The 25,172-nt window shown below is 33.2% G+C and overlaps 1 protein-coding gene across 1 annotated transcript in view; it reads left to right on the top strand.

Annotated features, from left to right (window-relative positions):
* The window catches only part of Meikin (meiotic kinetochore factor), a gene marked incomplete at its 3' end in the record, with an annotated part of 99,534 nt that overhangs the window by 18,118 nt on the left and 56,244 nt on the right, over window positions 1-25,172 (top strand). The window contains exons 6-9 of the mRNA XM_046467639.2: window positions 668-787; window positions 4,437-4,476; window positions 10,949-11,013; window positions 16,414-16,484. Of these exons, the coding sequence (XP_046323595.1) occupies window positions 668-787; window positions 4,437-4,476; window positions 10,949-11,013; window positions 16,414-16,484 (296 nt within the window). The remainder of the gene's footprint in view (window positions 1-667; window positions 788-4,436; window positions 4,477-10,948; window positions 11,014-16,413; window positions 16,485-25,172) is intronic.

Genomic DNA, 25,172 nt, shown 5'->3' with positions numbered 1-25,172 from the left:
GAAATTAATGGAATGGATTTGTACAGTTTGGAAGAGTTTGAGATTAAGTAGATGAAAAACACCCAGAAACTTAAAGCAATGAGAGAAAAAAGACTGACTTTAGGGAAAACAAAAGATGGTCATGGTACACCCCAAGAGTAAAGAGCATTTTAGTAATATTTTACCATCATAATATTTAGATTGAATTTTGATCTAACTGTAAGATGTGACAGTATATGGACAATGGAAACAGTGGGAACTGGGAACTGTAAGAGGAGAATAGCTTCTTTCCTCCATAAAGGGAAGTCAATTGAGAGCTTAAAACTGATATCAAGGAATAGCAGTATAGGTATGCTGCTTAGTTAAATGATATTTAATGGGATATATAGGCATAACATACATAAAGTATGAGAATCAGATGGTTGCATGTATGCTGTCTGTTTCTCAGATCAGTAATCTTTGTGGAGCAAAAATCTAGGAAGGAAGACAAAGACAGAGAACTGCAACAAACCATAGATTATTTCTTATCTTGATGGTGTCAAGGATTGTCTTTTGTTCTATTTCTTCCAAAACCTTTAATTACCCGACTTTGTTGTGGAGTGGGGCTCTAACTTGAGGAGGGGAAATAACCTGCCACTTTGTCATCTGTCATTGAAAGTTTTTAATCATTTCACCCCTGCTTTCTTAGATTGGGAGTATCCCAAGATGAAAGAACAAAAGCAATGCAAGAACTCTACTCTTCTGGATACCAGTAAAGCAGTAACAATAGAAAAGGTGCCACAGTTTTCAGACTTCTCTGCAATTCTGAGTGAGTTTTAAAATTCATTTATCTCATGTTACAGGGTGAAAATCCCTCGTCTATACTGGAAAAACAGCATATTTTTCCTCCTGAATATTTCTAAGATGAACTTACCAATTTTGATTAACTTTAGCAACAAATAATAATAGTAGTATAAGTATGCATGAGTTTACTTTTTATTACTTTTTATTTTGAACTAATTTCAGACTTACAGAATAATTTGTAGAAAAATGGTACGGGGATTCCACTATGTCTCTCACCTAGTATTATCTATCTTTCTTCCTTTCTTTTTTTTTACTTTACCACTGACTTACATCCCCAGCCTTTTTTTTTTTTTTGAGATAGGGTCTCACTAAGTTTCTTAGGGCCTTGCTAAATTGCTGAGACTGGCCTTGAACTTGCAATCCTCCTGCCTCAGACTCTTGAGCCACTGATATGACAGTCATGTGCCACTGTGCCCAGCCTCTTATGTTATCTTATTATAATGGTAGTACAATGATTAGAACCAGGATTTTAACACTGATATAGAACTATTGACTAAATTACAGACCTTATTCAAATTTCACTGGTTTTTCCACTGACGTCTCTTACTCTGTTTCAGGATCCTTATTAGGATCCCCTTTGCATTTATTAATTCTTCTTAGTTTCCTGCATTTTGTAACAGTTCTCAATCTTCCATAATCCGAATAGTTTGTTTTTGTTTTTTCATAATCTGAATAGTTTTGAAGATAACTGACTAGGTTAGTTATTTTGTAGAAGTTCCCTCACTTTGGATTTTTCTTTATGTTCTCTCATGATTGTAATTAAGTTATGCAATTTTTGGTAAGAATTCCACAGAGATGCTTCTGGGAATCTCCAGTATAAAAAAAAAGTTATTAGAAATTTATCACTTCTCCTTGCCACCCTTATCCCATTCTCTTCTTTTTACCCACTTACACTTGCTCCTTATAAGTAATCAATCTGTTTGGTTTCTGGTGTATCCTTCCTGTATTTCTTTTGTACAAACAAGTAAATACTGGTATATTTCTTTACATATTGCTGTTGTTTACATGAAGGATTTACACTATATAGGTACTCTTGTTTACTTTATATTTTCCACTTAACAGTCTATAGTAGAAATCATTCCCTAAAGGTTATAGAACAGTTTATAGAGCTCTTTCTCACAATAGTACTCTGTGTGCCTATTCCTTTTTTTTTTTTAACCACTCTCTTGTGAATTGGGTATTTAATTTTTTCCCAACATTTTTCCACCACAAAAATGCTGTGATGAATAAACTATGATATGGATTTTCTTATTGTTAGCCCAGAGGCAGATGGCAAGTTTGAAAGATAAGTGGATATATAGATTTGTTGGATATTGCCAAACTTTTCTCCAGAAAGGTCATATCAGTTGCTTTCCCACTAGCAATGTATGAAAGGGTGTGTCTCTCATATACTTGCCAACAGGATGTATTGTCATACTTTAAAATTATGCTACCTGAATGTGTATAAGTGATATCTCTGTTACTTAAATTTGCATTTTTCTGATTTTATGTGAGTTTAAAATTTTTCATATGTCTGAGGACCATTTTGAGTTTTAAAATTTTCATGTATAAGTTTTCTCTTCATTCATTTTCCCCATTTTTAACCTTTTTTTAATCCTTAATCATCAATATTTTTTATTCATTACTGGATCTAGGGCCCCAAGTATCCTAGGCAAGGGCTCTACCACTGAGTGACATACACTCAACCCTTAGCCACAGTTTTAACAGTTCTTTATATATTAAGGATATTAACCTTCTATCTGTGGTATAAATGCAGGTAATAAATTGGTATATTTCAATAAATTTGTGAGTCTTTTCTCCTAGTTTTTGTTTATGGTACTTTTTGCCATGCAAAAAAAAAAAATGTTTATATTGAGTTTACTTTTCTTGTACACCAGTCCAGTGCTTGTTTAGCCACTCACTAATGGGATCAAGATGCTAGGCTCTTAATATCTTTCAGCTACCAAGTATGTCAGCTTGTTACTCCATAGTTATAAAGATAGCTACTAAATCTCTAGGCTTTACAGCCATGCTGCTGGCAAAAGGAATGTGAAAGGGCAGTAGTAGCCATGCATATCTCCAGACAAGCAAAACCAATCCCAGAAATTCTCCCGCAGACTTATTGGCCAGAACTGGATCAAGTATCTACCTACTACTATGGAGGCTGAAACTAAGTATTTTAGTTTTCTAACTTCTGTAGTGGTAGAAGCCATTGGGAAAATGGAAAAAAAAATGGAGAGGGGGGAGTAGGAATGGATGTTGTCAGCCTAGTTGTTAGAGTTGCACTAGGTAGAAGAATATCAGTGTAAGAACTAAATGCTGGGTTAGGGGTTCTTATGGGAAAGTCTATAGTTTCCTGGGTGACAGTATTTATTACACGGAAAGCCTCTTCTTCTGTTTAGTTTGGCAACTTCTTTGCTGATATAAATTATTCAAAGAAACAACCTGTCACTTTAGCAAGTGTTTTGGTTGTAGAGTTTTTTGTCCATTGCTGATGAAAAAAACAAATTCCCTAACTTAAACTATATTCAGTTAAAAAGAGAATTTATTGCCACATGTACCTGAAAAACCCAGTAGTAAATCTAATGATGTGGAAAATGTAATCAAATTTTAAATAAATAAAAATATGCAAAAAATCTAATTGTATATACAGTTTGATCCAGGATTTCAAATGTATCAGTAGAACCAGATTCTTCTCCATCTCTTAGCTCAGGATTGCTTTGTGTTAGTTATACTCTCAGCCAAGTCCCTTCATGTAGCAATTCTTTCTAGCCCCAGACTTATATGCTCACAGCCTCAAATTCAATGAAAAAAGTGCTTCTCTTTTCTGACTGTTTGAACAGAAGCCCCAACCCTTCCACGTTGACTTAAATTGTTATATATTCCTATCCCTGACCCAGTGACTTTGGCCAGGAAGATGCAAGGTATAGACTATGGCTGGACAATCAAAAGAAAAATCAGGAAAAAAAGAGTAGATGCTGAATGATTAAATGACCACTCTATGTGTTGAGGACCTCCCTCTCAAGGAAGTGTGTCATCTCTCCTTAAAAGTTCTTATTTTTAAATTCTGCAACTTCTCTAACATCTGTAGACTAACTAATTATATTCCTAGGAACAGTAATATGTTGGTTGAGGCAGTAATATGTTGGTTGAGAGTCAGGCTTGTGATTAATTAATCTATTAGAATGCATCTCTAGAATTTGATATGGGGCTAAGAACCAAGAAGCCAGAGTTTAAATTTCAGGTATCTAGCTGTTAGTTTTGTAACCTGGCCAGTTATTTTCTTATATGTAAAATTAGCATAATAAAATGGTATATTTGACTGATAGGATTATTGTAAAAATCCTAAGATGTAAAAAGACCAAAATTATTTTTTAAAAACTGTCCCAATACAAAGTGACATGATTCCTGTATCTCATAGAATTTTGTAACATTTTTTGTTTTACTTTGATAATTTGAAAATACTTTTATCTAATTTAACTGGAAGGTATAAAAACAATATAATTATAAAAAAATAAACTGCATTATATCTATCTGTGGTTGGAGAAATATGTATTTTTACCTAGAGTAATTTTAGCTTCTGGTTTGTCTTAGAATTTATATATATTTCTAATATTGACTTTTTTCTTTCCTAGACACCTCTTTAGAAAACTATCAAAAATGCCACAGAAAAAAGTAAGAACTAAAAATTTTAAAGTTGTTCTTTTTTTATACTTTATTTTATTTACTTGCTGTTTATGTGGTGCTAAGGATTGAACTCAGTGCCTCACACATGCTAATAAGCGAGCGCTCTACCACTGAATCACAACCTCAGCCCCTAAAGTTGTGCTTTTTAAACCCCTGTATTCTAACAGTTATATGGCAAGTATGTTGGTCAGTCTACAAACTCAGAAGTTCATTCATTCAGTATTTGTTGAGGCCTCATTAGTAACTGGATTGTTCTAGTTGTTGGACGTACAGTAGTACACAAAATTTATTAAAAACTTTTGGTTTTAATTCTAGTTAAAAGAGATGGACAATAAACAAATAAGCAAATGGATTTATACTGTTATATTGTATTGAATGATAATGGAGAAAAATAAAGCAAGATGGGGACCAGGGAATTTTGAGGTGGAAATTTGATATTTTAAATAGTATGGTCAGGGAAATTGTCATTGAAAAGGCAGCTTTGGGGCGGATATTAAAGAAAGAGATATTGTAAATTGAGGAAAGCACATTCTAGGAGAAAGAAAAGCCAGAAGAGGGCCCTAAGACAAGAAGGCCTGAGCTTCTGGAGTGGAAAGAGAAAATGAAGTAAGAGAAGCAGCAGGCGGCCAGGTGAGTTATTGTTGTTACATTGTAGGTCAACGGAAGTGAACTTGGAAACCTTTGAAATATGACACAAGATGACATGTTTTAGAGGAATTGCTCTAGCTGCTGTCAATCAAAATAGATTATGAGGAGGCAAGGAATTAGGGAGATGATAAGAGGCTATTGCACTAATCTAAACAAGGGATATTAGAGTTGGACTAGAATGAGAAGAGCAGAGGTGGTGAGTTATGGTTAGATTTTTTTTTTTTTTAGGCACAGTATCTTTATTTATTTTTATGTGGTGCTGAGGATTGAACCCAGGGCCTCACACATGCAAGGCAAGCACTCGATACCACTGAGCCACAGCTCAAGCCCTATGGTTAGATTTTGAATGTATTTTGAAAGTGAAACTAACAAGATCTGGTAGTGGACCGAAAGGTGAGGTATGGGAAGATATAGTTAAGCTGATTCCACAATTTCAACTTAATAGATCTATAAAATAGCATTTTGCAAAACTCTTCTAATATACTTTTTATCTCATTGAAGTTATTTGGTTTAAACTCAAATAGCATGTCTAAGTTTCATTTGTAGAAATTAGTCAAGTGTTTATTTATTCACATTTGCCATTAATAAGCAAATTTGATTTTGCTTTAATGTACTAATTGTAATAACTCCAATCTTGTTCTTTCCTTCCTTGTTTTTCTGTTAGTTTTGCTTTCTGCAAAATTATAAAGTTGACATTCTAGTCTAGTCCTTGCTCAATTTCCAAAATTATTTCTCTTTTGCTCTTAAAGCAAGAAGACTGCAGGGTTGGGTTGTGGCTTGGGTTGTGGCTCAGCAGTAGAGTGCTTGCCTAGCATGTGTGAGGCCCTGAGTTCAATCCTCAGCACCATATAAAAATAAATAAATAAAATAAAGTTAAGGAAAAAAAGACTGCAAAGCACATTTTTTTGCAATTAAGTTTTTTTATTTGTTATTTTTAGATACAAATAACAGTAGAGTGTATTTTTGATATATTATACATACATGGAGTATAACTTATTCTAATTAGGATCCCTTTCTTGTGGCTGAACATGAGGTGAAGTTTCAGTGATTGTGTATTCATATATGAACACAGAAAAGTTGTGTCCAGTTTATTTTACTCTTTTTTATTTCCATTTCCCCTCCCTTCCCTTCATTCCCCTTTGTATAATTCAAAGAACTTCTGTTCTCCACCCTACCTTGTTGTGTGTCAACATCCACATATCAGAGAGAATATTCAGCCTTTGGTTTTTTTGGACTGCCTTATTTCACTTAGCATGATGTTTTCCAGTTTCATCCATTACAGGCAAATGCCATAATTTCATTCTTCTTTATGGTTGAGTAATATTCCATTGTGTATATGTATCACATTTTCTTATCCATTTATCTTTTGAAGGGTGTCTAGTTTGGTTCCATAGCTTAGCTATTATGAATTGAGCTGCTGTAAACATGGATGTGGTGAATCACTGTAATATGCTGATTTTAAGTCCTTTGAATATATACCAAGGAGTGGAATAACTGGGTCAAATGGTGGTTCAATTCCAGATTTCTTAAGAAATCTCCATACTGCTTTCCCTAGTGATTGCACCAATTTGCATTCCCACCAGCAATATATGAGTAACATTTTTCCCCACGTCCTCACCAACATTCATTGTTACTTGTATCCTTGGATAATTGCCATTCTGATTGGAGTGAAATGGCAGTCTCAGTGTAGTTTTAATTTGCATTTCTCTAATTGCAAAGAAATGTTGAACATTTTTTCATATATTTGTTGGCCATTCATATTTCTTCTTCTGTGAAGTGCCTATTCAGTTATTTTTCCCCTTTATTGATTGGGTTATTTGGGTGGTTTTGTGTGTGTGTGTGTGTGTGTGTGTGTGAAATTTTTTGAGTTCTTTGTATATCCTGGAGATTAATGCTCTGAGGTACAGGTGATAAACAATTTCCCCCATTCTGTAGGCTCTCCACATTCTTGATTGTTTCCTTTGTTGTGAAGAGCTTTTTAGTTTGATACTATCGCATTTATTGATTCTTGATTTTACTTCTTGTACTTTAGGAGTCTTGTTGAGGAAGTCGGTTCCTAAGCCAACATGATGAAGAGAGAGTTGGGCCTACATTTTCTTCTAGTAGGCACAGGGTCTCTGGTCCAATGTCTACGTCTTTGATCCACACTTTGAGTTGATTTTTGTGTAGGGTGAGAAATAGGGGTTCAGTTTCATTCTGCTACATATGGATTTCCAGTTTTCCCAGCACCATTTGTTGAAGAGGCTATCTTTTCTCCAATGTATGTTTATGGTGGCAAGGCACATTTTCTTTGCTAAATTGAAATGCACTATTGTGGGAAAATAGTCAATACTATGGATTACAAATAATTGTATCATTTTTACTAAATTGATTTAGACTTATAATTCTTTATATTCTTAGTAGTCTGAAAAATAATCTGTTCATTGTAAATTACCAAAAAGACCTGCCATCCCAGTGTAGTGTTCAGTATTGCCTTAGGAATTTTCACAAAATACACACTGTAGCTTTGTTAAAGCTTAAGAAAAGATTGACTTTTGTTGACTCCTGGGAACAAATAATGATGAATTATGCATGTAATGGACTTAAAAACATTATATCTATTAGGATTTAATTCAAACAAGTCTGTACCAGATGCAATTACTATTGTTATTCAAAAAATGATGTCAATATTTCTTGCTTTGGGAGCTCCTTCAAGGAAAAAAGAAAAGAATGGAGTTACCAATTATTAAGACAGGGAACACTGAGGACAGGCATATTAGTAGAGAAAGAGTTTTATTTGTGGCATGTGGACTAAATGGTAGAGGGTGCTTCATGAGAGAGACAAGATGTAGATTGAAGGAGGTGGTCACAGTCTGGATCATGTATGACCTTAAGGCCTGGGATTTTTTTATTTTATCCTGAATGTGTTGACAGCCTCTGACCAATTTTCAGTAGGACTGTAGCACATTATGAAATTTTAAAAATGTGTTAACCCTCAAAGAATTTGAAAGAACTTACAGAAAATTCATATAAGTTTAAAAACAAAGATAGGAGACACCATCAGGTAGATGAAAAAGACAAACCACAGAATGGGAGAAAATGTTTTCAGATTCTATATCTGATAAGGGACTTATATCCATAATATATAAAGAATTCATATAACAATAAAAGGACAAATAAGCCGGTTTAACAATGGACAAAGGATCTGAACATGAAAAAATGTTCAGTATCATTAACCATTAGGGAAATGAAAACCAAAACTACAAGATACCACTTCACACTTTCTAAGAAAGCTAAAATCAAAAAGATAGATTGTAGGGGCTGTGATTGTGGCTCAGGGGTAGAGTGCTTGCCTAGCTCACATGAGACACTGGGTTCAAACCTCAGCACCACTTAAAAATGAAATAAAGATATTGTGTACACCTACAACTAAAAAATAAATATAAAAAAAGACAGGCGATAACAGATGGAATTATTGGATGTGGAGAAATTGAAATGTATTCTTCCTCAGACATTGCTGGTAGGAATTTTAAATAGTGAAGCAGCTTTGAAAAAATTTGGCAGTTTCTCAAAATGTTAAACATGTAGTTACCATATGATTCAGCAATCTACTTCTAGATACACAAACCTAAGAGAAATAAAAACATATGTCTACACAAAAACTTACACATGAATGTTCATAGCAACTTTATACATAATTCCCAAAAAAGTAGAAACAGCCCAGCTGTTGATTTACTTATGAATGAGTAAATATTATATGGTATATACATATAATGAAATATTGTTCAGCAATAAAAATGAATGAAATACTGGTGTAGGCCTCAACATGAATCAACCCTGAAATTATTATGCTAAATGAAAAAAGACAGTCACACAAGACCACATATTTTATGATTATATTCATCTGAGGTGTCCATAATACACAAATAAATGCAGACAGAAAGCTGGTTAGTAATTGCCTAAAGCTCAGAGGTTTGGAAAGAAATGGTGATTAACTGCTAATGGAAATAGGTATAATGTTTTGTTTGGGGGTGATGAAAATGATCAAAAATTGGTTGTGATTATGATAGATACATAACACTATGCATATTCTAAAAACTATTGAAGTTTACACATTAAATTAATGAATTGTATTATGTATGAATTATATCTCAATAAAGCTGTAAAAAATGATCAAATAAATTAGTTTTTTATAGGAGGGAGATATATATATATATATATATATATATATATATATATGGAAAGGGAGTTAGAACAAAAATAAATAAGCCATAAGAGTTAAAAGTCAGAAAAGACCTCAAGAATGCCTGTTTCTTTAATACTAGTTATTTGTGTCATGTACAAGGAGTGTGCAGATTTTTTTCCTCATCTCAACACAAGTAAGAAGCTTCAAGAGGACCATTTAGAACAGTCAACTATATCCCTTGGAATTTAGTTGCTGACTCACACCTGAAAAATCTAAAGGCAAGAGTTAGATTCTTTGAAATGGAAGAATAGGAAGTTAGAGGTACTTTCAGAGTTTGTCACAACAAAGATTTGTGCACAATACCTATAGGTCAGACATGAATTCTAAAGAAGGGAGCCAATTTTGGACCTCTTTGAAAGAGATCATGTCCAGTATGCCTTAATGCAAAGGGTAAGGTAACAACCTCAATCTAAAGAGGCTGACTGGTCTGTCATCAAAGGAAAAAACTGAGATCAGAAACAGCAACAAGTGTAAAAGCCCCATTGGTAGGGAATTCTCCTACAAACCCCTTGAAATACTTAAAAGTTGGAAAGAATCAGCATTTGGTTATCTCTCACACCCAAAGGATACCAATGGCATTTTATAACAGTATCAGTCAAGAGCAACAAACCCTTTCTACAGCTCTTTTCTTCTAATTCAATGCCAGAAGAACCAAAAAAGCAGAGGGGAAAGAAAAAGAAACCAACCATGTTGCTTTCTCCACTGCATGTTCTGAGTGTGATGTTGTATTGTTTTTTTTTTTTTTTAATTACCTTAAAAAAGTGTTTTTTACAAGAAAATACCCTAAAAGTATTAGTATAAAAAACCCACTTGATAGTTCATTCAGAGCTGAGAATGAGCTTAAAGGGAAATAAGAGGGGAATAAGAGGGGGCTATGGCTGTAGCTCAGTGGTAGAGTGCTTGCCTTGCAGGTGTGAAGCACTGGGTTTGATTCTCAGCATCACATAAAAATAAATAAAGAAAGAAAGATATTGTGTCCATCTACAACCAAAAATTTTTTTAAAAAGAATAAGATTATTTTCTGATGAATTTAACTTTTTAGTTAACTGATAGTAGGAGTTTAGAAAATTATCTTCTTGAATTTGGTTTTCAACTTTCTTAGTAGGAATCCATTGTTGATGTTTTTATACTCCTCTTATAATGGCTAGTCTTCTACATGTTTAGTTAGAATTAAGCATGGTCTTATTTGTGGAAATAGAAAAGAGAAAAGGATTTATTATATTTGAAATCCTAACCATAAGAATCCTGGGAAACAGGATTGATATCCCTTTTGCATAGATGAGGTAAACAAGACTTAAGACAGGTTAAGCAGCTTTCTCAAGGCCACACAATTATAGGTAGCAAAACCCAGTTCTGTCTGATTTCAAACACAATTAATTGTCCTCACACTGATAAATGTATAAACATGTTGTCTTTTCTTATGAAATTATTTGTTCCTATAGATGTGATGATATTTTTTTCTAACCAATTTTATTTTTTCTACAAAATAATTAATTACATATGAATGTCTTTATTTTAAGTAATATCTGAGGAGTCTTCAAAGTTACTGAATGATAAGAAAATACTATTAATTTGTTCTTATTACAGAGTGATGACATTAGCATACCAATGTATTTCTCCAAAACCAAAGTTTACTTCAAATTCAAAATCAGGTAATAGTGAAATGAATTATTTTCATATGTCTTTTATTTTGTTACAGTATAACTTATACTAACAAAATAGTTACCCCAGGAAATTGAGGGCTTTTTAGCATGATTGTATTTAAGAAATAAAGATATGTAGGGTCTTGACTATCCCTACAACAGCCATCATTTATTCATTTAATAAATATTTACTGATTATGTCCTCTAAGGCATTATTATGTATACTAGTGGGAAGTGACATACTTTCCCTGCCCATGTAAGTTTCAGTACTAAAAAAGGACAATAAGAAAACTGATATATTGTGGTTATATGAGATGATTGAAAAATAATGGGATCAACAAAGTGTCTTGCATTATTGGCACTTTGTTATTTATTTTATTATTAGAATAAACATAGCATGACATTTACATCCTATTAACTTCTGCTATATATTAGGTTTGTATTATAATTTTTTCCTGTCACAAGTTTTATTGTGTCTCATTGAGAGTATGCGTATAAGAAATGCTGGTTGTACTTTTGATGGATATAAGTTCTTGTATGGACTAAAAATATATTTTTATTTGTATAGTGTTCACTTTAAGAAGTTGTTTTAATGAGAATTTACTAAATGCCAGTCATCATTTTAGGAATATTTAGCTAGAACTGAGGACAATGTCATTTGTGGAAGTGTAAAAGAGAAAAGGATATTGATTTTAGTAAGTTTTCTCTCATATTTAAAATTTATATTCTAAGTATAAAAATGATTAAGATCATTTCTGTTGTTAGCAAAATTAGTCTAGTAATAAAAACTAAACTTGTAAAAGTACAGATCCTGAAAGGAGTAATAGTAAGTGTAAATATTAAGAGACTTTGTTGGGCTGGGGTTGTGGCTCAGTGGCAGAGTGCTTGCCTGTCATGTGTGAGGAACTGGGTTCAATTCTCTGCACTGCATATAAATAAATAAAAATAAAGGTCAATCAATAACTAAAAATACATTTAAAAAAAGAGACTTTGTTTTATAGATTTAAGTGTAAGGGGATGTGTGAATAATAGAAGTAATGAAAGGGAAAATGATAGATACCGATACAACCATGATTTTTCCTTGGTCTTGGCAAAACAAATATATTGCTTTGGCAGTAGAAAATATTGTTTATAAAGCATGGGGATAAGGCAGAGTAGTGATTCTGGAATAATGTATGCTTTTGTATTTACTTTTAAGTGTTGATTAACTTGAAATTTGCAATTAAATAAATCACGTCTTGCTTCATAGACATTTTTTACACATTCCTTAATTCAACAAATCCAAATATGTTTCATTTCTTTAACGGCTCTTTATTAAGTGTTAGAAAATTGAGAAATTATTGTATTCCTGCTCCCAAGAACCTGTAGTCTAGTAACAGAGACAAACAAAAAATTACTTCCTAGGCAACTCCTGCTGAGGCTCCTTTGCAATCTTATCTATTGCTGTTAGTCTTTAAGTATGGAAAATTTTCATAGCTACCTCCATCTCTTTTTAACCTACCACATGATGTGTAAGTATAGACATTCTGGCCTATAGGCAGGCTTTCTAAGTGTTCCCTCAGCCTAACTCTCCTCTGAGGTTCAGACCCTTTTATGTAGCTGCTTTCTGGATATATCCTCTTGGTTGTTTCAGAGGCATCTCAACTCACCATTCAGTTCCCTCAGCAAATATTAAGTACCTACAATGTGACACAAACTATTTTAGCTGCTGGGAAACATGACAAGGTTCTTGCCCAAATAGAGTTCATGTATAGTGGTGGGAGAAATATAAAAAAAAAGATAAACTAATAAATTTATATCATCAGGTATAAGTAGAGTAATAAGTAAAAATAAGGGTAAAGAAAGTAACTAGTGTGCTATTTTAGGTAATCAGGATAGGCCTATTTGTGGAAGTAGCATTTATGCAGAGCTAAATAAAGTAAGAAAGTGGGCCATGTGCAAATCTAGGGGCAAAAAGACCATGAGATGTGGGATGTGCTTGGCATGCTTGAGGAAGAAGAAAGAGATTAATGTGGCAGAAGTAGAGTAAGAAGATGAATGGTTAAAATTGTGGTCAGAGAATTAGTCAAGTAGTATAATGTAAAATCTCACATGCTGTGATAAAGACTAAGGATTTTATTGTGAATGTGTGTTAAACCATATTAGTGCAACGGGAGGATGTAATCAGGTATATATTTTAATTTTTAATTTTAAGTCACATCTCATTTTAATTAATTTAAATTTAAATAGCCTCATGAGACTGGTGCCTACCACATTGTACACCACCATTCTAGGGTATTCATATATCTTGTGGTGAGGTGAGAAATAATCTAAATATCTGGAAGATTGCTATTTCTCACTGATCTAACTGTTAAAACCACCTCCTCAGGGGAGAAAACTCCAAGCTGAAAAAACTCCCAAGTTTCCAACAGCCTTTGGGTCCTATGCACCTATGTTCAATGTTTCTATGGTCTTGATGTTTAAAGTGGTATTATTATTCGATGTTCTAAATACTTAGACATATGTTAGAATTATCACTCTGGCTACCACATAGAGAACAGGCAAAGGGAAAGAATGTAAACAAGGAGAGCTTGTTAAACTATTGCCCTGGTCAGATAATAGTCTCATACCAATATAGTGGTAGTAATCATTTGAAATCTATTCTAAAAACAGATGTGCCAGGATTTTATGGTTAATCTGGATATTAGGTAAGAGAGAAAAATAGAAGTATAAGGTAAATATTAAATTCTTGGCTTGAGCAACTAGCCACTACATGAATGGTGTTACTATTTATTGAGATGGAATCAATATAGGGCAGAGTAAGTTGGGAGAATGATGAAGAGAGCTTGTTTTAGACATATTAAATTTGATCTGTTAGCTTACTCACATATGTTGCATGAAAGAATATTGGCACAAATATGTACGTATGTGTAATTCTACATCTTTATTTCCCAAATCCAGCAAGTCTGGTGGCTAATCATTCATGCCATCTTCATCACCCATGGTAAAAAGAAGTAGGTGGGTTTGAGAGTTTTATGAGAGATAAAACTGGTGCCAGGATTTTACAATTGGATAGATAGAAAAGTAACGAAAGGGAGTGTTGAGGATCACTCCCAGGTTTTTGGCTAATTTGCTCAAATTGGGACCAGATTAGGGATGTGACAATTCTCAGTCCTCAATTCTCACTTTATTTAATCTTTTGATTACTTTTGTAATTCCACTTACTTTAAGTTTAAGAACAGGCAAGATTATAGAAGTCAGAGTATTGACTTCTGTAAAGGGGTGCTAACTGGGAAATAATGCATGGAAAATTTCTAGGGTTCTAGAAATGTTTTATATCTTGATGTGGATGGTGGTGACATTTATGAATACATATACGTATAAGACTAGTGACTATTACAGTATATATGATATAGCTTGAGAAAATATTTAAAATTTGAGAGGTTTATTAGCCTCCAAGTTGAGATAGCATGAAGGTGGTTTGTGACACAGGAGCCTGGAATTTAGAAACTAGGACTGTAGATATATATTTAGAATTAGTATTTAGATGTTTAAGGCCATAGGATTAGATGAATCATGTAGGAAGTAAAAATAAATAGAAAAGAAACATGTAAAAATGTAAATGGGACCCTTCAACATTTAGAAGTGAATAAAGAGTGAGGTGTCTACTAGCAAAGTTACTGGCTAGTGGCAGTAGTAAGAAAACCAGGAAAGAATGGTACCTCAGAGGCCATGAGAGGAGTACCTCAGGAGGGAGTGATCCCAGCTGTGACAAAAGTAATCAAGAGATTAAATAAAATGAGAATTGAGGACTGAGAATTGTCACATCAGTAATCTGGTCCCAATTTGAGCGAATTAGCCAGAAACCTGGGGTGATCCTCAACACTCCCTTTTGTTACTTTTCTATCTATCCAATTGTAAAATCCTGGCACCAGTTTTATCTCCTATAGAACTCTCAAACCCACCTACTTCGTTTTACCATGGGTGATGAAGATGGCATGAATATCAGCCATCAGACTTGCTGAATTTGGCAAATAAAAATGTAGAATGCCCAGTCAAATGTGAATTCAGATAAATAGTAAAAAAATAAATACTTTAATATAAGTATGACCCAAGTATTGCACATGCTTATACTATTACATGGAATACACAATATGTTTATCTGAAATTCAGATTTAACTTGTCAGCTTGTATTTTTTTTTTTGGCAACATTGTTAGTCTCTGTGATGAGCTGAGGAATATGTAAGCAATATATAAAGCACAAAAAAGAAAAACTTTGTATGCCAAATTAAGGAGTTTGCATTTTAACTTAAGGATAGTGGAAAAACTTTGGAGAGTTTTAAACAAATGATAATAAGTTGTATTTTAGGTATACATGGAAGACAATGGACTGACTACAGAGGGAGGTGAATTGAAAAGCTACTGGAATAATCTAAAGACAAATCTTTTGGTGCCTTCAATCAAATTTATGCTGTAAATTATAAAGAAAGATAATATGCTATATTAAGTACATATGGTAGTTAAAATTGGCATGTTATAGGTAGACATTCAATATATATAGTTGTTTGGGGTTGAGTCTGGAGAGTAAGGAAAAGGGAAGACTGAAGAAAAGCCATCAAGAGGGCCAGAGAAGGGACAAGTTCATACCTGTTTGTATTGAGGGCCAGTGACAGGAAAGGTTTCTGCTCTTAGTGGGACATAGGATATGGGATACAGGGAAAGTTTTTGATAAGATAAGCAAGACTTGGGGCTGAGCTTGTAGCTCAGTGGCAGAGCACTTGCTGGCATTTGTGAGGCACTGAGTTTGATCCTCAGCACCACATATAAATATATGAAAAAAAAAGGTACATCAACAACTAAAAAATATTTAAAAAAAAAAAGATAAGCAAGACTTGAGTTTGTTTTAAATACTGATATATACCCTTAATCCCAGCTGCTCATAAAGCTAAGACAGGAAAAACCCTTGAGCCCAGGAGTTCAAGACCAGACTGGGCAACACAGCAAGATCCTGTCTAAATAAATAAATACTTATAGAAAAATTGCAATAGAAAAGGGGACCCTGAAAATACAGTCAGGTGAACATGGTACAACAATGAATGAAGAATTTTAATTACATACACGTTTGTCACTAACTGAAAGGAAAATCTCCTATACATTGTTTACTGCTATGAAACCTAGAGCTCTTGAGATAATGATATTTGTATGATTATCTTCTCCTGAGGCAAATCAGACTATTCAACATACAGTAAGTTTTTCTTCTTAAATTATGACAAAGGCACAGTAATTAAAATCAAAGGCTTTTTTCTTAGTTTGTTTTTAATTTGAAGTCTCTGTCCTCCATATTTAAAGTTAATGGCAGAAGAGAAAATAGGAGTAAAGAAAAAAAAGTTAATGGTTAAATAGAGTATTAAACTGTGTATTTATTTACAGATAATACAGCTTGTGAGGTTTTACTTGCTGAAAAAACTTGCCCTTCAACTCCTGAAAAAACAAAGAAGAAAGCAAGTATTGAAGTAGAATAACTACTTAAATCATAATTTTTTTAAGTAACACTTTTATAGGAAATGTACTTCAGCTATTTAAGGCAATATCAAAAGCATTTTTTGGAGTTTAACAATTAGATTATTTAATATTGTGAAAAACCTATGTAATATATAAATGAATATGTACTCTATATAAGTTTAGTAAAAGAAAATTAAAATGTATTTTGCTTTTTTCCCAAAATTTCCTTTTACTATTTGGATGTCCATTCGTGATTAAGTTAAAAATAAGGCATATTAATGTTTTCTGCTGAAAATTATTTGTAAGCCAGGATGTTAGATTGGAATTTAAGGGTATTAGGGGAAGAATTTGGGCTTTATTTTGTATGTAGTAAGAACTTTGAGTGACTTTTCACTAGTTTTATATTTTCGTTTTATCAGTCTGGTAAGGTAAGTAGTTTTTTATTTATTTTGTTATACATATTGTATAGCTGAGAAAACTGAGTTTTGGATTTATATTAATTTTTTCAAGGAGTTTTGTAGCAAATCTTCCTGATATAAAACCTGTACTCTTTCCATTATACTATACCAACCATTGCATAGATCAGAGTGCAAATTTAAAAAGAGCAAAGGTGCTAGAAGGAAGACCCATTTGTAAGAAGTTAAAAGCATATTGGTGAGAGATTGTGGTGGTTTTGATTGGAGGATTTTATAAGAGAGATGGGATATATGCAAAGATTCAAGATAATTTTTTACCTATAGAATTGATGGATTGATATACTGAATGAAGGACTGAAAGGTTTTAAGAAAAACCTTGAGCAGCTTTGGTAGATAAAGGTGCTGTTTAATGTGATAGGAAAAATAGGAAGTCTGAGGATACTTGAAAATGGAAGGCTACTGGCTGTCAATCTGTAGGACAGGAAAAAACATAAGAGATGTACTATTTTATAGATAATTTCTAAAATCATGGAAATGTATGCAGTCACCTGGGAAGGAATATCTAGAGTAAGGAAGAGAATGGAGGTCCAGGATTAATCATAGAAAACTCCACAGACAAATAGATAAGAAGAATGGCCAGAGAAGGAAGAAAATAAACAGAATATGGTGTCATAGAAATCAAGAAAGCAGAGCATTTCAGGCCCCAAAAGGGAAGTGGTCAACAATGTTGAATGCTGCTTAGAGGTCCAGTATTATACAAAATTATTAAAAATCAGTTGCAGAGGGGCTGGGATTGTGGCTCAGCAGTAGAGCACTTGCCAAGCACGTGCGGGGACACTGCGTTCGATCCTCAGCACCACATAAAAATAAAATCAAGGTATTGTGTCCAACTACATCTAAAACAAAATAAAATAAAACAAAACAAAAAATCAGTTGCAGAATTTCTACTTTCAGATCTACCATATAAGTATCTTGAAATCTTAGAAATTGCCACTCTGTCCTAACAAGTAAAAAAAACTGAACAAACTAAAAGATTTTCAGCTTTCTTAGGTCTGTCAAAAAAGTGAAGTCACAAGGCAAACTGCTTTATCAAGCATTGAGAGACAGCCTTCCAGAATATAAACCCACAAGCATAAACCAATGGGAACCATTGCCAGATAGGAAAACCTAAACTGTATTTATGAATTTCTGGAGGCTCAATGTGGACAAATCTGATAGTTAAAAACGTCAGTAAAACCCAGTCATAGGTTTCCCCTATTTTTGTGAGCTTTATCTCTAGAAACTCTCTACCAGGTCTTCATAGTGAATAATGGAGTGAAATTCCCTCGTGCTTCTGGCTTAACCAACCTGGGGGATGGGAAATGCCCAATTCTACCTGCCCCGCTCCAGCCTTTCTACCCTACCTAAGGGGAGAAAGAAAACCAAACAAGAAGAACTGGTGAAGTTCACAGTCCAGGGTTACAGATGCACCAAAAGTCCTATTATCTTAGGACTACAGAATGTTTCCCCTCTCCCACAACTTATCATTACATTAGAAAAGGCTGATTTATGATGTTTTCATAGCATGTTCTTCTTTCAACAAAAAATTACAAGATATACTAAAAGTAAAAAAAAAAACACAGTTTGAAGAGACTGAAAAAATATCACAATCATAGTCAGCTATGGCAAAAATGTTAGAATTATCAGAACAAGAATCTTTTAAAATAAAAATGAGTAATATTCTAATGGCTTCAATGCACAAAAAGTAGACAACATGAAAGAACTGATGGATACTGATAGCAGAGAAGTGAAAATTCTAAGAAATAATAGTAAATAAATGCCAAAGATTGAAAACACTATAACCAAAATGAAGAATATCCTTGGTGGGCTCATAGTAGACTTGACACAACCAAAGAAAGAATTGTGAGCTTGAAGATTCGACAAAAAAGACTTCAAAAACTGAAAAGCAAAGAGAAAAGAGATTGGGGGAAAAACAGTTCATAACATCCTAGAGCTCTAGGACAGCTACAAAATATGTCATGTACGCATAATAAAATAAAGATAGTGAAAGGAGAAGCAGGATCTACCCTGGTATTTGAAACAACAATGATTGAGAATTTCCCCAAGGTTAATATCAGATACCAAACCCCAAGATCCAGGAAGCTCAGAGAAAACTGAGCAGAATAAATGTACAAAAAACAACACTAGTCATATCATATTGAAACTTAGAAAACCAAAGATAAAGAAAAAGATCTTGAAAGAAGCCATAGGGGGGGAAACCCACCTTATCCATATAGAAGCAAAGATATAAATTACAGACCTCTTAGAAACCATGCAAGAAGAGAATGAAGTAAAATATTTAAAGTATTGAAAGAGAGAATTCAGCATAGAATGCTATATCCTACAAATTTATCTTTTAAAAGTGTAAAAGAAATACCTTCTCAAACAAAATTGAACAAATTCATTGCCAGTAGGCCTTCCTTGCAAGAAATGTTAAAAGATGTTCTTCAGAGAGAAGGAAAATGATATAGGTCAGAACTTAGATCTATGTAAAGAAAGGAAGAGCATCAAGAATGAATAAGTGAAAACAAAATAAAAACTTTCATTGTTCATATTATTTTTACAGGGGGTAAAAACCTCAGGGTGCTTTATTATACACTCCAGCCATTTTATTTCTTTGTAATTTATTTTTTTTTAATTTTTGAGACAGTGTTTTGCTTCTAAATAGCACATAGATCAAAGAAGAAATCACTAAATAAATTTCAAGATATTTTGAACTGAATGAAAATACAGTTTACTAAAATTTGTAATATATAGGAAAAGCAGTGCTTAGAAGGAACTTTATGGCATTGAATGCATGAATTGGAAAAGTAGCAAAGTCTAAATCAATATTCAAAGCTTCCGCCTTAGAAAACTAGAAAAAGAAGATTAGATTTGAAGTAAGCAGAAGAAAAGAAATAATAAAATTAAAGTAAAAAAATCTGTGAAATCGAAAACAGGAAATGAATAGAGAAAATAAACCAAAATCAAAAACCATTTCAAAAAATCAATATAATTAATGTTTTTAGCAAAGCTAACTAGGACAAAGAAAAGGATTATACAAATTACCAATATCAGAAATGATTGAGGAGACATCACTACGGAGCCTGTGATCATTAAAGAGAAGTGAAGGAGGGGCTGAGGTTGTGGCTTAGTGGTAGAGCATTTGCCTTGCATGTGTGAGGCACTGGGTTCAATTCTCAGCACCGTATATAAATAAATGAATAAAATAAAGGTCTATCAACAACTAAAACAATATTTTTTTAAAAAAGTAGTGAAGGAATATTATGAACAACTACATGTCCATAAATTTGACAATGTAGATGAAATGGACCAATTTCTTGATAGATACAGTCTGCCAAAATTCACACAAGAGGGAATGGATATAGGTGTGTGTATGTGTGTATGTGAGTGTGTGTGTGTGTGTATTTCCTAACTCATTCTATGAGGTTATTATAGACCAAAATCTAATGCCAAAATCAGATGAAGGCATTACAAGAAAAGAAAATTACAGAACAATATTTCTCATGAACATAGACCCAAACATTCAACAAAATATTAGCAAATTGAACAATACCTAAAAAAAGACTACATACAACAAACTAAGTAGGATTGACCCCAAGTATGCCAAATTGGTTCAACAGTTGAAATTAATGTAATTCATTACATCGGAAAAAAATCACATGATCTTTTCTGTAGATGGAGGAAAAAGCATTTGACAGAATTTAACACCCATTCATGAAATTCTTAGCAAACTGTGATCAGAGAGAAAATTCCTCACCTTGATAAAGAACATCATACTTCACTAACATTATACTTACTGGTAAAGGAAGTCTAAGTTTTTCCCCTAAGATCAGCAACAAAGCAAAGACATCTTTTCTCATTAGTGCTTTTTAGCATCATACCGAAGAAGGTCCTATCTAGTGCAATAAGAAGAGAAAAGGAAATAAAAGGTATATAGTTCGGAAAGGAAAAAAGACAATTTGAAGGATTTACAGAAATCCTCCTGAAACAAATAAGCAATTATAGTAAGGTTGTAAAAAGTTAACATATAGAATTAAATGCTTTTTTCTACTTAGCAATAAACAAGTGGGATTTGAAAATAAAAGTACATTATGATTTACATTTGCCCCCTAAAAATTAAATAATGAGGTATAAATCTAAAAAAAATATAAGGTCTATATGAGGAAAACTAGAAAATTCAGATAAAAGATAGCAAAGAAGAAATAAATAAAAAGAGACATATTTAATGTTTATGGATAGGAAGACTCAACATTATCAAGAGGTTAGTTTTCCCCAGCATGATCTATAGATTCAGTGCAATTTCAGTCAAAAATCTGAGCAGGTTATTTTGTGGATATTAAAAAAAATATTCAAGTTCATATAGAGAGGAAAAATACCCAGAATTAACTAATTCAATGTTGAAGAAAAAAGTCAGAGAGCTAACACTACCCATCTTTAAGACTTACTATAAAACCATGTTATGGTTTTGATACTAGGTATCCTCCAAAAACTCATGTGTGAGGCAATACAAGAAAGTTTAGAGGTAAAATGATTGGGTTTTGAGAGCTTTAACTTAATCAGTGAGTTAATCCACTGATAAGGGTTAACTGTGTGTTTACTGTAGTCAGGTAGGGTATGGCTAAAGAAGATGGGTCTTTGGAGGTGTGCCTTTGGGGTATATATTTTGTCAGTAGTGAAGGGAATCTCTGTCTGCTTCCTGGTGCCATGTCCTGAGCTGCTTTCATCTACCATACTTTCCTACTACAATGTTGTGCCATACCTGGGGCCCAGAATAATGGAGCCAGCTATCTATGGACTAAAGCCTCTGAAACAGTGAATACCAAATAAACTTTCCTGCTCTGAAATTATTACCCTAAGAACATGGATGAAGACACGAATGGTGTGAATATACTTTGTATACAACCAGAGATGTGAAAAATTGTGCTCTATATGTGTAATATGAATTGTAATGCATTCTGCTGTCATATGTAACAAATTAGAATAAAAAATAAATATAAATAAATAAATAAAATTATTCTTGTCAGGTCCTTTGGTTGCAGGAGTGAAAAACCTGTCTTAAACACCACAGTAATCAAGACACTGTGAATTTGGTGAAAGAACAGACAGTAGATAAGTGAAACAAAATAGCCCAGAAATAAATCTACATAAACATAGCAGCAGATCTTTTTGACAAAGGAAAAAAGCAGTATGATGCAGGAAAGTTAGAATGACTGAATATCCACATGGAAAAAGAAAAACATGTACCTGGACAGAGACTTTACACCCTTTTATAAGAGTTAAAATGGGTTATAGAACTAAATATAAAATGCAAAAACCATAAAACTTCTAGAATAATAGCATAGGAGAAAATCTAGACCTTGGGTATCATGATAAATTTGGGAGTACAACACCAAATGCATAATCCATGAAAGAAATAACTGATAGCTGAATTTTATTAAAATCATAAACTTCTGGTCTGTGAAGAAAATGTCAAGAGAATAAGAAAGCTACAAATTGGAGAAAAATATTTGCAAAAGAAACATCTGCTGATGGGTTGTTGTCCAAAATATACAAAGAACCCTTAAAACTCAACAACATGAAAATTAAAAGCACAGTGGGAAAATGGGCAAAAGACTTGAATAAAAGGAGATATATAATGGCAATAAGTATATTGAATGTTATTTGTCATAAAAATCTTATGTCACTAGGGAATTTTATATTAATTAACAACAATGAGTTACTGCTACAAACATTTTTTTAAAATTACCCAAATTCAAATTATAGGCAATACCAAATACTGGTGAGGATGTAGAGCAAAAGAAACTCTTATTCATTATTGGTGGGAATACAAAATGATACACTTTGGAAAACATTTTTATAATTTTTTCAAAATTAAACATATTCTTCCATATGATCCTGCAACCATGCTCTTTAGTATTTACCCAAAAGAATTGAAAACTTAGATCCACACAAAAACCTTCACATGGATGTTGATAGCAACTTTATTCATAATTTCCAAAAACTTGTAAGCAAACAAAATGTCTTTCAGTAGATGAATATACAAATAAACTGTGGGATATCCAGACAATGGAATACTGATTAGCATGAAAAAATAAATGAGGTGTCACATGATGAAAACGCAGAGAGGAAACTTAAATCATTTTGGCTGGTGAAGCCAATCTGAGAAGGCTTTATAATATTTGATTCCAACTATATGATATTCTTGAAAAGGCAAAACTATGGAGACAATAAAAATATTAATGGTTGAGAAGGGTTGGAGAAGGTAGGGTTGAATAGATATATAGAAGATTTTTTAGGGCAAACTATTCTGTATGATGCTGTATGGCGAACACATGTTATACATTTGTCAAAACCAAGAGAACATACACTAAGAATGAACCTTAAGGTAAACTATGAACTTTAGATAATAATGATATCTCAGAGTACTAATTATAACAGTCATATTGCTGTTGTGCAAGATGTTGACAGTGAAAGGGGTTTACATACATGGGAACAAGTATGTGAGAACTCTAAACTTCTGCTGTTTTGCTATGAATCCAAAACTATTCCTAAAAATAAAATGCATTAATTTTTGTTTTTTAAACATTTTTACTTTATTACAGTACAATTTATACTTTTTTTACAAATTAATTACAATAATTTATGGGTCATATAACTGTAGAGTGATTAAGTTTTGTAACTGCATAAACCTTGTTACCTTCATTACTTTTTTTATACCTTTATTCCATTCATTTATTTTTATGTGGTGCTGAGGATCGAACATAGGGCCCCCGCGAATGCTAGGCAAGTGCTCTACCGCTGAGCCACAATCCCAGCCCACCTTCATTACTTAAAAAACATCACCACCATACTGGCAAGTTTTTCTGGGACTCCTTTGTAGTTAATGCAGTCAACCAACTCCAAGGTTAGGGAGTCATTGATTTTCTTCCTATCACTAGTTTTTACCAATTATAAAATTTCATTAAATGATTCAGGCAGCCTTTAGTCTTTGGAGTTTGACCTCTTTACTGTAGTTTGACTTTTCAAAGTTTTCTTAAAGTCAACAGATATTTTTATGTATTAATATTTTGTTCTTGTTGTTGTTGAGTAGTATTCCATAACATAGATACACCTCGATCAGGTTGTGTCTGGTTGGAAATACTATGAATAGTACTAATGAGACTAATGAGAACATGCACATAAAAGCATGTATGGACATTTCATAGCTCCTCAACAGACACCAAGAATTTGTGTCTTGGATTGCTAAGTTGCATGGCAAAATTATATTCATCTTATAGACATTACCATATTGTTTTCTAATCTGCATTCCCATCATCAACATCCAAGGATTCCAGCTGCTTGCCATCCTTACCAACACTTGACACTGTTAGTCTTTTTAACTTTCGCCATTCAAGTAAGTTGAGGTAATCCCTCACTGTGGCTTGACTATGCATTTTTCTGACAACTGGAAATGGTAAACATTTTTCATATACTTATTGGTCATTTATGTATCTTCTGCTTTTCAAATTTTTCATTAATTTATTTATTTTAATTAGATATATATGACAGCAGAATGCATTTTGATTTATTGTACACAACTGCAGCACAACTTTTAATTTCTCTGGTTTTACGTGATGTAGTGTCACATCATATGTGTAATCATACATGTACTTAGGTTAATGATGTCCATCTCATTCCACCATGTCTCCTGCCCCTGTATCCCCTCCTCACCCTCAAATATTTTTTTACAATATATTTTTAGTTGTAGTTGGATATAATACCTTTATTTTATTTATTTTTATGTGGTGCTGAGGATTGAACCCAACACCTTGCACATGCTAGGCAAGCACTCTACCGCTGAGCCATAACCCCAGCCCACACTCAAATATTTTTAATTGGTTCTATTTAGTTATTTATGACAATAGAATTCATTTTGACATAATTATAAAAACACAGAATATAATTTGTTCTAATTCAGTCCCCAGTATTCCTCCTTCCCTTCCTGCTTTCTCCTCCTGCTTCTTTCCTTGTACTCATCTTTCTGCTATTTACTTACAGTTTTTTAAAATTAGTGTCTTGTGGATTAACATCACAATCGATTTACTGTGGTATATTCATATAAAAGTACATGGAAATTTAGGTCAGATTCATTCTACTGTCTTTCTTTATCACCTCCCTCCTCTCTTCCCTTCATTACCCTTTGTGTACTCTACTGATCTTTCTTCTATTCTCTTTTTTTGATCCTTCCCC

This window comes from Marmota monax, unplaced genomic scaffold (genome assembly GCF_021218885.2).
Source record: "Marmota monax isolate L192 unplaced genomic scaffold, Marmota_monax_Labrador192_F-V1.1 WCK01_AAM20220418_F8-fsc00199, whole genome shotgun sequence".
NCBI lineage: Eukaryota > Metazoa > Chordata > Mammalia > Rodentia > Sciuridae > Marmota > Marmota monax.
This window is presented reverse-complemented; position numbering and strand designations above follow the sequence as displayed.